At 49.7% G+C, this 15,355-nt stretch overlaps 1 protein-coding gene across 4 annotated transcripts in view; it reads right to left on the bottom strand.

Annotated features, from left to right (window-relative positions):
• Window positions 1-258: 258 nt before the first annotated feature.
• Window positions 259-15,355, bottom strand: part of SUPT5H (SPT5 homolog, DSIF elongation factor subunit) — a 29,788-nt gene continuing 14,691 nt past the window's right edge. For all 4 annotated transcript variants that reach the window (XM_090261225.1, XM_090261222.1, XM_090261226.1 and 1 more), the window contains 20 exons: window positions 13,794-14,045; window positions 12,356-12,445; window positions 12,186-12,256; window positions 10,547-10,652; window positions 10,223-10,316; window positions 9,996-10,132; window positions 9,339-9,494; window positions 9,086-9,232; window positions 7,904-8,050; window positions 7,693-7,818; window positions 4,984-5,068; window positions 4,303-4,422; window positions 4,116-4,218; window positions 3,902-4,029; window positions 3,686-3,791; window positions 3,155-3,313; window positions 2,876-3,044; window positions 2,557-2,760; window positions 754-849; window positions 259-680 (listed from right to left, as the gene is read on the bottom strand). In XM_090261225.1, the coding sequence (XP_090117351.1) occupies window positions 537-680; window positions 754-849; window positions 2,557-2,760; window positions 2,876-3,044; window positions 3,155-3,313; window positions 3,686-3,791; window positions 3,902-4,029; window positions 4,116-4,218; window positions 4,303-4,422; window positions 4,984-5,068; window positions 7,693-7,818; window positions 7,904-8,050; window positions 9,086-9,232; window positions 9,339-9,494; window positions 9,996-10,132; window positions 10,223-10,316; window positions 10,547-10,652; window positions 12,186-12,256; window positions 12,356-12,445; window positions 13,794-14,045 (2,640 nt within the window). In that variant the 3' untranslated portion in view covers window positions 259-536. The remainder of the gene's footprint in view (window positions 681-753; window positions 850-2,556; window positions 2,761-2,875; window positions 3,045-3,154; window positions 3,314-3,685; window positions 3,792-3,901; window positions 4,030-4,115; window positions 4,219-4,302; window positions 4,423-4,983; window positions 5,069-7,692; window positions 7,819-7,903; window positions 8,051-9,085; window positions 9,233-9,338; window positions 9,495-9,995; window positions 10,133-10,222; window positions 10,317-10,546; window positions 10,653-12,185; window positions 12,257-12,355; window positions 12,446-13,793; window positions 14,046-15,355) is intronic.

Genomic DNA, 15,355 nt, shown 5'->3' with positions numbered 1-15,355 from the left:
TATTTGTTGGACTTCCATGCACCTCGATTTTCTGGAATTTCTGGTCGTCTCAAGTTTCAAGGCAGCTATATTACTTCTTAGTTGTGGAGGGAGACGCAGCGTGTCTACCTACGCCAACGTCTTGGCAGTATCATTTTCTACATGGGGAAAGTGAGGCTTAGGTAGAACCTAGTTATTTGCCCAAGATCACACAATAAGGAATCAAGTGGGGGGTCTATGAAGTACCCCACTTACAAACCAGACCACACATACACACAGGACTTTTGACAGATTTTTATTGAAAGATCATACCATAAAAGCAAGCTGGGAAAGGGAAATAAAAGAAGGTGGGGACCCTCCCCCGGACTCTACTCTGATTCCCATGAACATCAGGGAGGAAGATAGGAGCCCAGAAAGGAAAACAAAGGAAATCCTGAACAACCACACTAGGGCCTGCTCCACACCCGGATCTTCTGTCAGGGCCAAGGGCCAGGGAAGGAAGGAGGGCCACCCTCTATCTGCCAGACGTCTGCTGATGTCCACCCACCCAGCCTGCCTCAGGCCTCCAGGAGCTTCCCCAGGAAGCGGAGGTTGAGGATCTTGAGCTGTTCATCAAGGTCCACGCGGACGATGCCGTCCTCACCGTCAATGCTCAGCAGGACACCTGTGGCTTCCCGATCCTCACCCAGAATCACCTTCACCTGGAGAGGGGAGCATGGAGTCAGGGTCCATGTCAGCAGCCCAGTGCCCCCATAGCCCCTTGCCCCTCCGTACCTTGTTGTTCTTGGTGGGGGTTATGGGCTCCAGGTGCTCACTGGAGATGCTGACAACCTTCTCACTGTCCTTCAGGTATACAGAGCACATGCCTCCCTGAGGGTGGGGACAGCCTGGTCAGCCTGGCCTGCGCCCACCACAGGACATACTCACACTCAGGGGACACAGGCTCGGGGCTAATTCTAAGAAGTCACTTTCCCAAGGTGACACAGGGCAGGAAAAGCCAAGGCGGGGCCAGGTTCCAAGGCTGGAGTCTGTGGTGTGGCGAGGCAGCATGACCAGAGCAGCAAGAGAAGCACCAGAATGAAGTCCGCTTAGGCCAAAAAGGAGACTGCTTCCCAGGCACTGAACTCTCCATGTCCCAAACTGACCTCAGCTTCTTCCCTACACTTGTTCCTCCCCCAGTCCCCAGTCACCCTGTCTTAGTCAGCTCCTTCACTGACAACCTCTAGCCGAGGCCTGTCCATACAGCCTCCTGAGGGTCTCTCCCACCTCCCTCCCTCCCACTGTTCCTCAGGCCATGTAATGCAGCCTGAGCTTCCCCAGCCTTCCAGCGCCGTGTCACCACCTGTAACACATCCCGGATAAAGTGACACAGTGAACTAATTCCAAACCATATATCTCATCCCCACTTAGATTCGTCCATGACCTCCAGTGTCCTCAGGACATGGTCCACGTTCCCCAGCTGACACCTGACCTGGCCCCAGTCACTTCTCTAGCCTTATCACCTTCCACCTTGGTTCTTTATGTTCCAGTCACAATGAACATATTTCAACTTCCCCAAATGTGCCAGGCTTTCTCTTACCCCTAGGCCTCTACAAGTCCCCTCTATCTAGAACACACTTAATTTCTTCCCCAGACACATCTCTGGGCTTTTATTCATTCTTCAGGTCTCAGTGCAAATGTTTCCTCCAGGAAGCCCTCCCTGATCCCCTCCAAAATTGGTAAGGTGCGTTCTCTGGGTTTTCCTATCTTCCTTTGCCTTCTGGGGCTTCCAGTATCTCAGCTCTGGCCACTCAGGCTGCCAGTGTCAGGGGCATGTCTGGGGATATGTCCCACAGGATTTGAGATCTGAGGGCAGGGCTTGGGGCTGTCTTGGTCTCTGATGTTTAATTAATTCAATTAATATTTTCTGGAGGGCCAAAAGATTCCAGTTCCTCATCTAGGAACTGGGACTACTTAGGAATAAAACACAGGATTAGTAATCAAAGAATCACCAGGGCACACTTTTAAGCCTTTAGGCAGCAGTGGGTACCACGAAAAAGAATTACATGGACTTATAAGAAACCTAAAATAAATAGCCTACGTGTTTCTCTGAGGATGAATAAAAGTTAATTAGAAAAAAAATGGAAGGAAAAGAGTTCTAGACAGGAAAGTGATGAGCAAGGGCCCTGAGACTAGAGGGAACTCAATGACTGAAAAATGGGGTGGCCAGTAGTGCTGGAGCAGGGAGAGCCCAGGGCTGTGGGTACCCAGCACTAAGCTGAAGCCTGGCACCAGGGAGCACTCAGTCCATGTTGCTGAACTCATCTCAGAGGAGCATGTCCCAAAGTTACCATACTCGTGGGTGCAATCACTGATCCAGGCAGCCGGGACCCTGGTCATGAGCACAACAGGCAGAAGTCTTAGCCTGTGGAGCCTGCATGCCAAACCTTTCCACATCTTTTTTTCCAGCTATAAATGCGTACTGGAAGATGTGGTTAGAAATTAAAAAGAAAAACAAACAAACAAACAATAACCACAGAGAATAGGAACCCCAAAGGAGCGGATGCCTGCCCATCCACCGGCCTGGGCCCCACTTACCGTAACACTGCGGATGACACCCGTCTGCCCTACCACTTGCGTATCCAGGTAGGTGTCCCGCACCTTCACCTGGATGTCAGTGGTTACCCAGTCACTAGAGTTCTGCTCAATGCCTGAGCCCGGTGTGTGCGGGTTGTAGCCGCCAGGGGAGGGGGCTCCAGGTGTCATCGGACTATAGCCAACAGGGCTTGGGCTTGGGCTAGCCTGTAAGGGAATTAGGAGCAGTGTTGTTGGGAACAGGTCGCCTGGCCTGGGTTTCCTGAAAGGCCTGAGGACCTCCCTAGCCCACCACCTCAAGGACATGCCAGCTGACCAGCACCTGATAGGCCATGGGTGAGGGTGTGGGGTGGTAGCTCGCCGGAGAGTGGGTGTTCTGGTAGCCGGCTGGGCTTGGTGCCACCTGGTGGTAGCTCTGGGGGCTGGGGCTGGGCTGGTAGGAGCCTTGTGGAGAGGGAGCAGCATAGGGAGAAAATTGGTCTGTGTTGTACCTGCAGAGACAAGAAGGGAAGGGAGCATTTGTTGGGGCTGGCAAAGAGGAGGTATCACAGAGGGCAGAATTCGGGTGGAGGATGATCAGGGCTAGTCCCAGTGGACTCACATGGCCGGTGTCCCTGGCGTCTGCGGGTTGTACTGCGGGTTAACCTGTGGGGACGAGGGGTCTGGGTAGCCAGGGGTTTGGGGATTGGGGGTACCCCCGTAGGCCTGTGGGGATGGGGTAGGCTCATCGTCGAAGGCGTACTCATATTCTTCCTCAGCCCTGTTGGGGAAAGGAGTATGTTGAGAATGGTGATCACAGCAACGTAGCAAACACTTCCAGAACAGCTGTAGCCAGACAAACCGAGGCAACTTCACCCTCACAGCAGCCTCACCCGGAGGCGGCCACCTCACAGCTGAGGACACTGGGAGTCAGAGATTGGGCTGCCAGCCCAGAGTCACAAACAAACCCAGTGTGCTGCTGTGGTTGGGTCAGAGAGATTATTTTGCCCCCAGCCATGCTTAGTCCTTACAGACCAGCCTGGGGCTGGGAGCAGAGAATTCAGGGTGGGCAATACAGACCCCTCTACTCCCCACACTCAACGCACCCCCAGTAGTTCAGGAAACCTTACCCCCACCAACTCCTGATCCTTACCGTGATGGTGTGTTAGGGTTGTTGGGGTCCCAGGCCCCACTCTGGGCAGGAGTGCGGCTGCCGTCATGCAGGGGCGTCTGCGAGCCATAGTGTGGGGTGCGGCTGCCTGTAACAGGAGAGATGAACATATCCATCAGTTCTGTCCTGTCCCGTGTCCCCAGTCCCCAGTCCCCCCACCCCATCACCCCTCCTCCCTGTCTCCTGGGGAGTGCTCACCATCCTGGAGAGGTGTCTGAGAGCCATACATGGGTGTGCGGGAGCCAGAGCCATACATGGGTGTCTGGGAGCCATACATGGGCGTCCGCCCATAGGTCGATGTCATGCCACCCGGGCGCTGTGAGTCCCTGTGGACACAGAGAACTAGTGGGGTGAGCAGGGCCTTCTCACCACCTGATAACCCCCTCCCAGCCCTGCCCTGGCCCAGCCTTACACTGTGGTGAGACGCTGACGGTCTACAGAGATGGTCTGGCAGGTGGAGTGCAGCTCCACTCGGGCTGTGGACTCCGTGGCATCCTTCACCACACCAATGTAGCCTGGTGGGGAGCAGGAAGTCAGTCCGGGTGGGGCTCTCCTTCACCATGCCCCTCCCCAGGCCTCCACATGGGATTGAAGATCACCTTTGTAGGGCCCCTGGGAGATGCGCACAGTCTGGCCAATGAGCTCATTGTCTCTCCGCCCCCGGCCCCTGCTCATGCCACTGCTGCTGCCGCCAGGGCTACCGAAGCTGCCACGCTGACCTGAGGATGGAAGAGAACATCACCAATCCCCAGGGCTGTGCCTTCCCCTCACATTCTTTTTCTTTTTTTTTAGAGATCTTATTTATTTATTTTTAGAAAGGGGAGAAGGGAGAAAGAGAGGGAGAGAAACACTGACATGCGAGAGAGACACCAATCAGCTACCTCTCCCACACCCTGAACTGGGGACCTGGCCTAAAACCTAGGCATGTGCCCTGACCGGGAATCAAAACAGCAGCATTTTGCTTGGCGAGACGACACCCAACAACTGAGCCATGCCTGCCAGGGCTCCCCTCACATTCTGTGCCCAGAGTCAGAGTACCCACTTCACCTGCTTGATGCCCCCCCCCACGCCCCCCGTCCCGTTGGGTTAGGAGCCTCCTCTGGGCTTTCCCATCACAACCCTGACCAACCTGGGCTGTCACTGTGGGGTGAAGTCTGGTCTCCAGTGGGCTGTGAGCCCCACTAGGGCTGAGCTAACCCAGAGCAGGTGCTCCATGATTGTGAGCTGAACCACCTTCCTCCCCCATCCCCACACACAGCCCCACCCCAACTCCCCCTCACCTCCAATGCTGGGGTGCATGGGGCTGCTGATCCGGGGGCTCATAGGGGCAAAGCCACCCACGGTGAAGTTGGTCACATCTCGGGGCTAGAGGAGGGACAAGAAGTGAACTGGCCTGCAGGGTCTGGGTGACTGACTCTCAGACTATGCCAAACTGCCTGCCTGCATTTGAGAACAAATCCTGCTTGAACCTTCCAGTGGCCATCACTCCCTCGTTCCAGTGACAATGCCTCAATTTCCTTTTGGGGAAACTGCCACCACCCCTATGCCATTGTGGGCCTGTTAATCAAGAGGCCCTGGCCAAGGAGTGGGACTAAAATGTGGTAGTCAGGAATTTAAACCCCTAGTGACACAAACCCTGCATGCCACTGTTTCATTATCCTGTCTGCAGGGTCCTAAGGAAACCACTTCCTGGTCTCAACTACCCAGATCCAAGGACTGATTTCCTTTTGATACCTGGTTCTATACAACCTTCCTACAAGGCCCACCTCAGGGCCTTTGCACTTGCTGTTCCTGAGATATTCACAGCTCTCCATCCCTTCATTCAGGCTCTGCTCAAATGTCACCACCTTGAAGAGGCCATTCTTTAACTTCCTCTATCCAGAGCAGCAGCCCCCATCATTCTCTAGCTCCTTCTATCCTTATCCCTTATAGATCGCAGTAGTTTAAAAAAAAAGAAAAAAAGCAGGGATGTGGAAGCTAGAAACACTTTCTTTATAAATGCCAATTAGACCTTTTTCTCTTCAATGCAAGCAAGCTTCTTTTGGGTTTTCTCACAAACACCAAGAAGGTAATGGTAATGTAGGATGAAAGTAAAATATATACTAACAATGTATTTAATGTACATGTTACCAATAGTATTTCAACAATAAAATATAATTTTATTACATAAAATTATTTGCAAGAAAAAAGTGAGTGTTGTGTTTTTTAAAAACTGGAGCAAATTTGATATCAAGTTTATATACCACCCATATAAAGCTTATGGGTTTTTTAAAAGTTAAACAGAACCAGTTTTCATCTATTAATGGCTTAGAGCAGCAGTAAGTTTAAACTTCAAATTCCAAGTAAAAATGACAGATTAAACCATGCAATTCTGCATTACTTTTAAAATAAACACATCTCGCAGGCCTGGACAGCCCAGTGGAGTAAGCACTTACCTAATAAAATTAAAATATCTCTAGCAGAGAGAGTCCCTTCCTTGGTTGCCTACCTTCCCTTCCTTACTGCCTGCCACAGGGGCAGCAGGTACACAGCTCCAGCAGAAAATATGCAAGTTAACCTCAACAGCACATATGAAAACTCTCTGCTAAGGAAGGGTGCTCTGTCCCATTGACAGGGACAATTGCGACAAAGTTGAACTACTTTTAGATAACTGGTTTTGGTAAGTAGATTTCTATGAAATTTAAAGTCGTTATAGCGTTGCTTCCAAACTATTTTGGATCACTTTACAACATTTCTAAACAAAGTAGTATTCTAAGTGCAAGTGTATATTGACGCAGGATAATTCACTTAAGGAAAGAAAGCAAATTAGAGTAATGGGGTCAAAGGACATGAAACAGGAATTATTAGTATCACCATCAAAATTTATGCTGTAACCCCAGCCACACACCCAGAGTAAAGAATATTGTAGTAAGAGGAATGTACTGTATCGTCATAAACAGAAGACAATCACAAACATCAACTATATAGAATGTGGGACAAAAGTAAATATTTCTATTTGAATATGGCTGTGTTGATCATCTTAAAATTTATTGTATTTTAGAAACAGCAATGCTTGCACTGTTACATTATATCCATTTGCCTCTTGTTCAACCAAATCCTAAGAGTCTTCCATTAGGTGAATGAACAGTATTGACCAGTTAATGAAAAGTATAAACCAGCAGATCTGTTCTCTCCCTTTCTGAACCCATCCTTCTTTAAAACACAGTAATAAATAAAATGATTAGACTTCAAAAACGTTCCCTGTTAGGCAGCAGGCAAAACACAAAAGGTATCACATTTATAAGGAGAATTTCAAGTAAGGTATATCTCTAAAAAGAATAAAGATAACTTGAAATGGGGAAATGGTGCAGGGATTAAGAAGCATAATTGGTAGATACAAAATAAACAGCGGAAGTCAAGAATAGTATAGGAAAGGGTGAAGCCAAAGAACTTATATGCATGACCCATGGACATGAACTAAGGTGGGTGGGATTGCTGGAGGGAAGAGGGGTACTGGGTGGAGGGGAGCAAAAGGGGAAAAAAAATTGGAACTACTGTAACAACATAATCAATAAAATATACTTAAAAAAAAAAGAATAAAGATAATTTAAAAAAATCAATAAATAAAATAAACCAGCACCCCATCCCCATCATTCTCTACCTCCTTTTCCTGTTTTATTTTTCTTCATAGTGCTTGTCAGCACCCCACACCGCCTGCTGCACAGGTATGTACTTATCTGTTCACTTCCAAAGTAGCAGCTCTAGGACAGGTTTGCCTCTTGTTCACTACTGTACCTCCAGTGTCTGGCACCTAACAGGTGCTCAATAAAACCACATGAATGAATGAGTGATTTGTTAAAACAGCTCAGAAACCAAATAAACCTTTTTTCACACTTTGCAAAGGACCTGACACTGACATCTGCCCATTCTTTGTCACTCCTGGGGTCAGGGAAGGCCTGAAAGCCGAGCCAGGTACCCATTAACACAGGGTGCCACCATGCCCACCTCACCTTCGAGCCCCCGGCCAACACCAGGTGACGTGTCTTGCAGACAAACATACCCCCATTCTCCACCAGTTTCTTGCAATGCAGAAAGGCGAAGCTACGGAAGAGATGGCGAATCTCACCCTCCCGGCCCTGGAGGGAAAAGGATGGTCACTCTCATGGCCATGTGCCACCCTACTCTTTCAGACACAGCTGATAGGCAGGAGCTCATACTTACTGAGTGGGGGCCGTCAATGACCTTGACAATATCTTTCACATGGATGTTGTTCTGTTCTGAGTCCAGGGCCACGGCAAAACGATTGTCCTTCTTCCGGGTCACAGCCTGGTGCCTGACAGTCACCACCTTCCCGTACATGTTTAGCACCTATGGAAGAAGGGAGGATACTGAGGGGGTGAAAGTGGAAAGGGTGACATGGAGTAGTGCTTCCCTAAAGTGGGATGGTCCTTCCTTGTGGGAGCCTGCAGGGAGCTCTTGGGCAGGCAAAGTCAGAGCACTGGGTCAACCAAAAACGTTCCCAGTGCTGGCTGGTGTGGCTCAGTGGATTGAGCACCAGGCCTGTGAACCAAAGGGTCGCTGGTTTGATTCCTGGTCAGGGCACATGCCTAGGTTATGGGCCAGGGCCCCAACTGGGGTTGTTTGAGAGGCAATCAATGTATCTCTTACACATTGATGTTTCTCTCCCTCTCCTTTTCCCTCCCTCCCCCTCTCTCTAAAAGTAAATTAAGAAAAAAAAAAAGTTCCCAATCATTTGGGAGGAGACTCCACCTCCTTGATTAAACATCAGGGACTGGAGAGATGGGCAGAGGAGGAGACACTAACATAACAGCTAATGTTTACCTGTCACTCTGTACCAGGCAGGCCTGTGCTAAATACTTCATATAAGATTTTATTGAAGCTTCAGAACTTCTGAGATGGATGCTGTCATGATACCCATCTTACACAGGAGGTGTCTCACGCCCAGAGAGGGCTAGTTGGCAGCCCAGGGTAACACAGCACCAAAGGAACAGAGCTGAGATGTGAATCCAAAGTCCAGGGTTCTAAGCACTATGCTGTGTGGCTCCCACATCCATGGGGAGGGGGTGAAGGGGAAGAGGACGCTTGCAGCACCCCATCCTTTAGCAAGCACTGAATGCCAGGGTCCATATCTGACCTCAGAGTTTCATTCACAACTAAGATGCTGCCATTACCTCCATTTTATAAGGTTGGAAACTGAGGCAGAGAGGGTAACTGACTTGCCACTTGCCCACCTCAGCCCGTCGTGGGTGACAGAGGCATGTCTGCAACCCAGAGCAATCTGGGCTCTTAGCCACCATGATCTGCCACCTCCCAGGATGAGGAGCTCAGGAAAGAGAGGAAACCCCTAAAGTTAAGCCCCACCACTGAGTGTAGCACACACACCTGGAAGGTCTCCCGCTCCAGTCGCACGATGACACCCACGGTCTGGGGGTCCAGCTGCACCAGCTCCCCCCATTCGTGCTGGCCTCCGACATCCACACCTGATGCCGTCTCTGAGCAGAGTTGCAGGTCCCGGGGGAGCACTTTCAGCTGCCAGGAGAGGGGGAGGAATCAAGCAGGACCCAAGCAGCTGGCCCGCCTTGCCTGAGTCCTCTCCTTTGGGTATGTCCGCCCGCCTTTCACCCTTCTGATCTACCTCATGCATGGTGAGGTCAGAGAAGAGGATGACGAAATTCTCTTCCACTCGCACAATGAGGCCTGTGTCGCCCTCAAATCGGCCAGCAATCACCTTCACGTGATCCCCCATCTTGAAGTACTTCCTAAGTTCCTGAGCTGGGAACTCCAGCATGTCCTGGAGATTGGGAGTGGGGACAACAAGCAGATGAGGAGGAAGCCACCACAAATCACTTGCCCCACCCATCTTCAGATCTGCTCAAGTTCTCAGAAAAGACCCTGGCAAGACCCACTCCAGGCTCACACCACCCAACCAAAGACTACCTGAGGCCCCCAGGACAACGCTCAGACTGCCCCAAAGACAGCTGGCCTCAGACAGGATATCAGCCTAGACAACCCTTACCCCACACAGAGTCAGTCTGTCCCCTACACATGACACCAGACTAGATAAGACACCTCAGACCCACCTGGAAACAGCCTCACCCTAGACACACCACGGGTAGCCTAGACAAGTCCTCAGACTCTCTTCCCCCCCCCCTCACATACACACACACACACACACACACACACACACACACACATCATAAGCAAACTAAACCCAGTAGCCACCTCAGATTACCCATGGTTACAACATCACCCCCTCAACCCAGTACGCATGGGTGGGCAGTAGGATATCCACCTTGAGGTCCTCGTGCTTGGGCATGATGGTGATCTTGTTGCCATCCACACTGAGAATCTTGCCCTGCAGGTTGATGAGTTCACCCTCACATACCTCCACATTGTCCCCAGGTTGGAAGTTATGCTCCCGTTCCTTCCCTGCAGGGGCAGACATGGGGCTGACTTGGGGGCTGCCCGCCATGGGCCACCTGCATCTCGTTGGCTTAAGTTATAGCCAAGAGCAAATACCTGTGCTCTCAGTCACCACCTCCAGGTCAATGCCCTCTGGCTGGTCCTCAAACTTCTCCAGCTCAGAGAGTGTGGGCTTCACACCTTCTGTGATCTGAGCCCCGAGAGACAAGGGGAAGAAGAAGAGGACAAAGGTCAGTGTCACAGCCCAGCTGAGTGGGCTACAAACACAGTGAGAATTATCGTCCTGGGACACTTGTGACTTGAGGATCACTCAGGACGGACCCAGATAATCCATTCCTCTGGGGCCTGGGCTGTAGGTGGGAAAGCTTGGCCTCCCCCCTCCCCACTATCATTAGCATGACCCCCCCATGGGACCCTCACCACAGCAGACATTGCAAAGCTCTTAAACAGGAAGCCCTTCCGGCTGTAGCGGTTCCCCTCGAAGATGAGGAAGTCACCATCAGAGGCAACATCGCCCCCCAGGGACCTGGGATTTTGTGAGGAGAGATTGGAAGGGGAGGTTAAGAGGAGAATCTGCTGTACCTGTCTCCGCCGCTGGCAAGGGGAGCAGAAGACCTCAGGAAGGCTGAGCCATTCCATCCTAACACACACCCTCTCGATGGAGTGAGCTCTCACACAGCCCAAAGGAGGGACACACAGACCCCACCTTCCCACACTCCCATGCCCCTTCCCTGTTCTATTTTCACCACAGGGTATGTCACCCTCTGATGAACTACTGCGTGATTCGTCTCCCTAACCAGGATGGCAGGCCAGAGGGGCAGGGGCTTATCTTCTCTCAGTCTCCCTGTAAGTGTCTGCACATCAGAGACACCCAGTCAATACTAGTTGGACAAAACATCAGAGGTAACATTCATGAAGCACTCAGCCCATGCCTGGCTGGGACACATACCACCTCAATGACTCCTCCCCAAAGCCTGTGACATCAGTAATATGAGAAAACGAGGCTCAGAGAGGACATACCACACAGCCCAGTCAAAAGTCTAAGAGTCAGGATTCAAACGCTGTGGGAGGGACTCCCAAGCCTGTGCCCTTAACTCTACCGGCCCTGCGTGTGGGGTGGAGGGAGTGGGGGACACTTAGTTCCTGCCCGATGCTCCCAGAGTTGGGAGGGAAAGCCCCCCCACTCCCCAAAAGTGAAATGCAAGGAAGAGCAGGTGGAGCTCCTCCCGCTGCTCACTCAACTGTCTTCCCATTCACATGGTGAATCTGGAAGAGAGACCAGCACACACTGCTGGGCATGTCAGGGCACCACTGCCACAGCTGGCTCGGGGGCAGGGAGAGGGCATTCTGGTTTGCTCTCTGCCTCACAGTAAGGGGGCGTCCAGTTAGGTGGATACCAGTGGTTTAAATGGGTCCAATTCGGGCATAGGAGGTATTAGCCAGGTCCTTGGGTCCAGATCAAAAGGCACATTCTACGATTCAGACAGGGAAAAACTGGCTGACACACAACGGGTACCAGAACAAGACCAGCGGAAGATGTCACTGGCAAATCTTGTTTCTCCATCTCCTCCTCTCCTGCCCTTCCTGTTGAAAATCCTAGTAGAACTGGAATGCTGGAATCCCTGAGCTGCTCTGAGTTCTATCCAGCTGGGGAGGGTGAGGGAGATATCCTGAGGGGAAGGGGCTCTATATCCCCATCTTGATTGCCCAGGCATCAGGAGATCAAGGCTCTTTATAAAGCCTGACACATCGATAAATTCCTTTATAATATACGATACCATTAATCACACACACGCAAAATGATACTCTGAGCACACATGCATATTAATTCATTCAATTCTCACTACAATCTGAGGAAGCAGAGGTTGTTATTATCAATCTTTGTAAGCAGAGGAAACTGAGGCATGAGGATGTTAAGTAACTTGGTTGAGGCTATACTGACTGCTCACCACTCACAAACTAAACCTGTCAGGGTTTCATTTCCATGAGAGAAACCGCAAGGGCACTTCTGTACCACAGCTTTGGGGACCCAACTCAGCCAGTCCCCAAGGACACTCACCTGATCTTCTCAGCATCAAACAGCCTCTGTGGAGGCCGTTTAAACTTCTTCCTTTTGGCAACCCAGTCTTTCTGCGGAGGAAAAGCAGCACGGGTGAGAAGGGAGAGGGAGGCGGGCTTGGCCACCAGCTGGGATACAGCATCCCTCTCCCACACACGTCCCCATGGTACCAAGCTCATGCGGGCCTTGATGCGGTCATAGTCAATGCGTGGAATCATCTTCAGAGAGATGGTGTTTTGGCTGGGCTCCACATAATCCACCTGAGAAGGACAGGTGAGTGGTCAGGAAAGGGCCTGTCCCTCCATCCCTGACCCTGGACATAGGAAAAGCAAAGAGGTTTCAGAGAGGGTAAGTGAGAAAGAATGATGGGGAAATCAGGCTGCTAACAACTCCCAAATTCTCTCTCCAGCCTGTCTCCCCTCAACTCTGAAATTGACTATTCATTGCCTGCTTGACACCTCCACTTTGATGGCTAAAAGGTCCCCCAAACCTAGCACAGCCACAACTACTTTCTTGAGTTCCCCCAAAGCTGCTGTCTCCCAGTCTCCGCCCACTCTTCTTCCTTCTGCTCAGGAACACCTGGGAGTCATTCTTTTTTTTTTTTAATTGCTTTTCTTTTTTTGAGAGAGGAAGGGAGAGAAACATCAATCTGTTGTTCCACTTATTTATGCATTCATTGGTTGCTTCTTATATGTGCCCTGACCATAGATTGAACCTACAACCTTGGGCTATTGGGACAATGCTCTAACCACCTCAACTACCAGGGAGGGCAATCTGGGAGTCATTCTTAACTTGCTTTTACCTCTATATCCAATCTGTCAGCAAATCCTGGCAGCTGTGCCTTCAAAAACTCCGACCTCTTTTCCCTCCTCTAATTCTCCAACCTCAGTCCTGTCTCACCGTCACCAGCCACCTTTACCAAGGGCACACTAGTCTGTCTCCTTGCTGGTCTCCCTGCTCCTGTGAACCCATACTGTAATTAAGGGTTTCTCAGCCAGGTTAATTCTTTGTCGTGGGGGGCTGTCCCATGCACTGAAGAATGTTAGCAGCATTCCTGGCTTCTACCCACTAGATGCTAGAATCAACTCTCCAGCTGAAATAACCAAAACTGTCTCCATGCATCGTTATATATTCCCTGAGGGAAACATGCCCCCTGCCTCAGAACCAGTCACCACAATAATCCTGTTAAAATTAAAGTCACACTATGTCCCTAGAACCTCCCCCCATCTTACTCCACTCCGGCAAAAGCTAAAGCCCAATGATGGCCTCCCTGAGTGCATGTCCTACTGCTGGGCTTCAGCTACAGACAGTCCTGTCACACATGCTGTTGCTCTGTCACAACATGTTTCCCCAATAACTCCACATGGCTCGCTCCCTCTCTGCCTTCAGATCTTTACTCAGCATGCTTTCATCACACACAGAAGATGGTCATCCATTTCCTGCATGCTCACAACAAAATCCAGGCTCTGCTTCACCTAATCTGAGTGGGGTGCTGCTCTCTGCACTAGGAAGGGGGCTGGGAAGGTCAAATGGAAAGCAGAATAGGAGAGGACAGAGGAGCAGAAGTGTGAACATGAGTCCTGACCCCCCCACCCCACCACCAGGCACCTGTGCGATGTCATCCTTATAGATGCCCCGCTTGAGGCAGACCCAGGATTTTGGTTTCAAGTTGGCCACCTCCTTCACCACTTTGAGCACATCTGTCATCTCCTTGATAGGCACCATCTGCTGGTTCCAGTAGCCAAGCCGCAGGTTGCCCACACCCTCGATGGCCTGCTTCACGTGGGTCTGCTTGTAGGCCTCCACATAGATGTAGCCCTTCACATGCTCTGGTGCCACTACCGACTTAATCTGCAGGGGCTACGGGACCAAGCGCGTGGAAGGAGACAGTGAGACACAACTGCCAATAACAGTAACCATGCCACCTCCGCAGGCTCTGCCAGGAATTTATCCCACAGAAACACGCTGGCTCCATGACACAGACACAGGGATGCTCACTGCAGAGCTATAAATTATAGCCAACAAACAAAACTGGAAACTGTAAAGTGCCCCCCAAAAGGGATTTGCTAAAATATGGCTTAACCATATCGTGTAATATAACATAGCAATTAAAAGAACAATGAGATGAATCTACTTAGTGACACAGAAAAGATCCAACATATGTGTAAAAAGCAACTAGAACCGAAGAGAGTTGGAGTGGCTACAGTAACAGCAGACAGAGCAGATTCAAGACAGAAATTGCTACCAGAGATAAATACGGACATTTAATAATGATAAAAGGGCCAATCCATAAAAAAAGACATAAGAATTATAAGTATATATGAACTTAACAGAGCCTCAAAATACATAAAGCATTAGTTAACAAACATGTAGAAATTGACAATTCACTAATAATAATCAGAGGCTACAATACCCCACGTTTGATAATGCACTAAACAACTAGACAGAAGATCAATGAGGAAACAGAACACTTTAGCAACCCTACAAACACTGCTGCCCTAACAGACATCTACACAGAGAACACTCTTTTGAACCGCAGCAGGACATTCCTCTCACTGGCACACTGAACTCTCCAGGAAAAAGACACATGTGAGGCCATAAAACAAGCCTCAATGAATGTAAAAGGGCCAAAAGCATATCAAGTATGTTCTCCAACCCCATGAAATTAAATTAGAAATCAGTAACAGAAGGAAATTTAGGAAATCCACCAATATGTGAAACACTAAGTTTTTTGGTTTCTGTTTTTTACCAGTCATCTTTTATTTGGTGTTAATTAGGATATGAAAGGATTCAGGTTGCTAAGCAAAGGTCATGATCAGGGATCTGGAATGTGCCCTCCAACTGGGCCCTCTCCAATGGTACTTATGTCTCCATTCAAGTAACTGATGGGTCGAAGAAGAAATTACAAGAGGAATTAGAAAATATTTTGAGATGAATGAAAACAAAAACATGCATACTAAAATAAAACTTGTTAGAATGTGAAGACAGTCATGCTCAGAAATTTATAGCTGTAAATGCCAACTTAAAAAAGAAAAAATATCTCAAATCAATAACCTAACCTTCCACCTTTAAGAAACTAGAGAAGAGAAAACTAACCCCAAAGCAAGCAGAAGGAAAGAAATAATAAAGATCAGAATGGGAACAAATGAAATAGAGAATAGATAAACAGT

This window comes from Furipterus horrens, unplaced genomic scaffold, assembly GCF_987537825.1.
Source record: "Furipterus horrens unplaced genomic scaffold, mFurHor1.1.pri manual_scaffold_13, whole genome shotgun sequence".
Lineage (NCBI taxonomy): Eukaryota > Metazoa > Chordata > Mammalia > Chiroptera > Furipteridae > Furipterus > Furipterus horrens.
The sequence above is the reverse complement of the archived record's forward strand: the minus strand, read 5'-3'. Positions and strand labels throughout refer to the sequence as shown.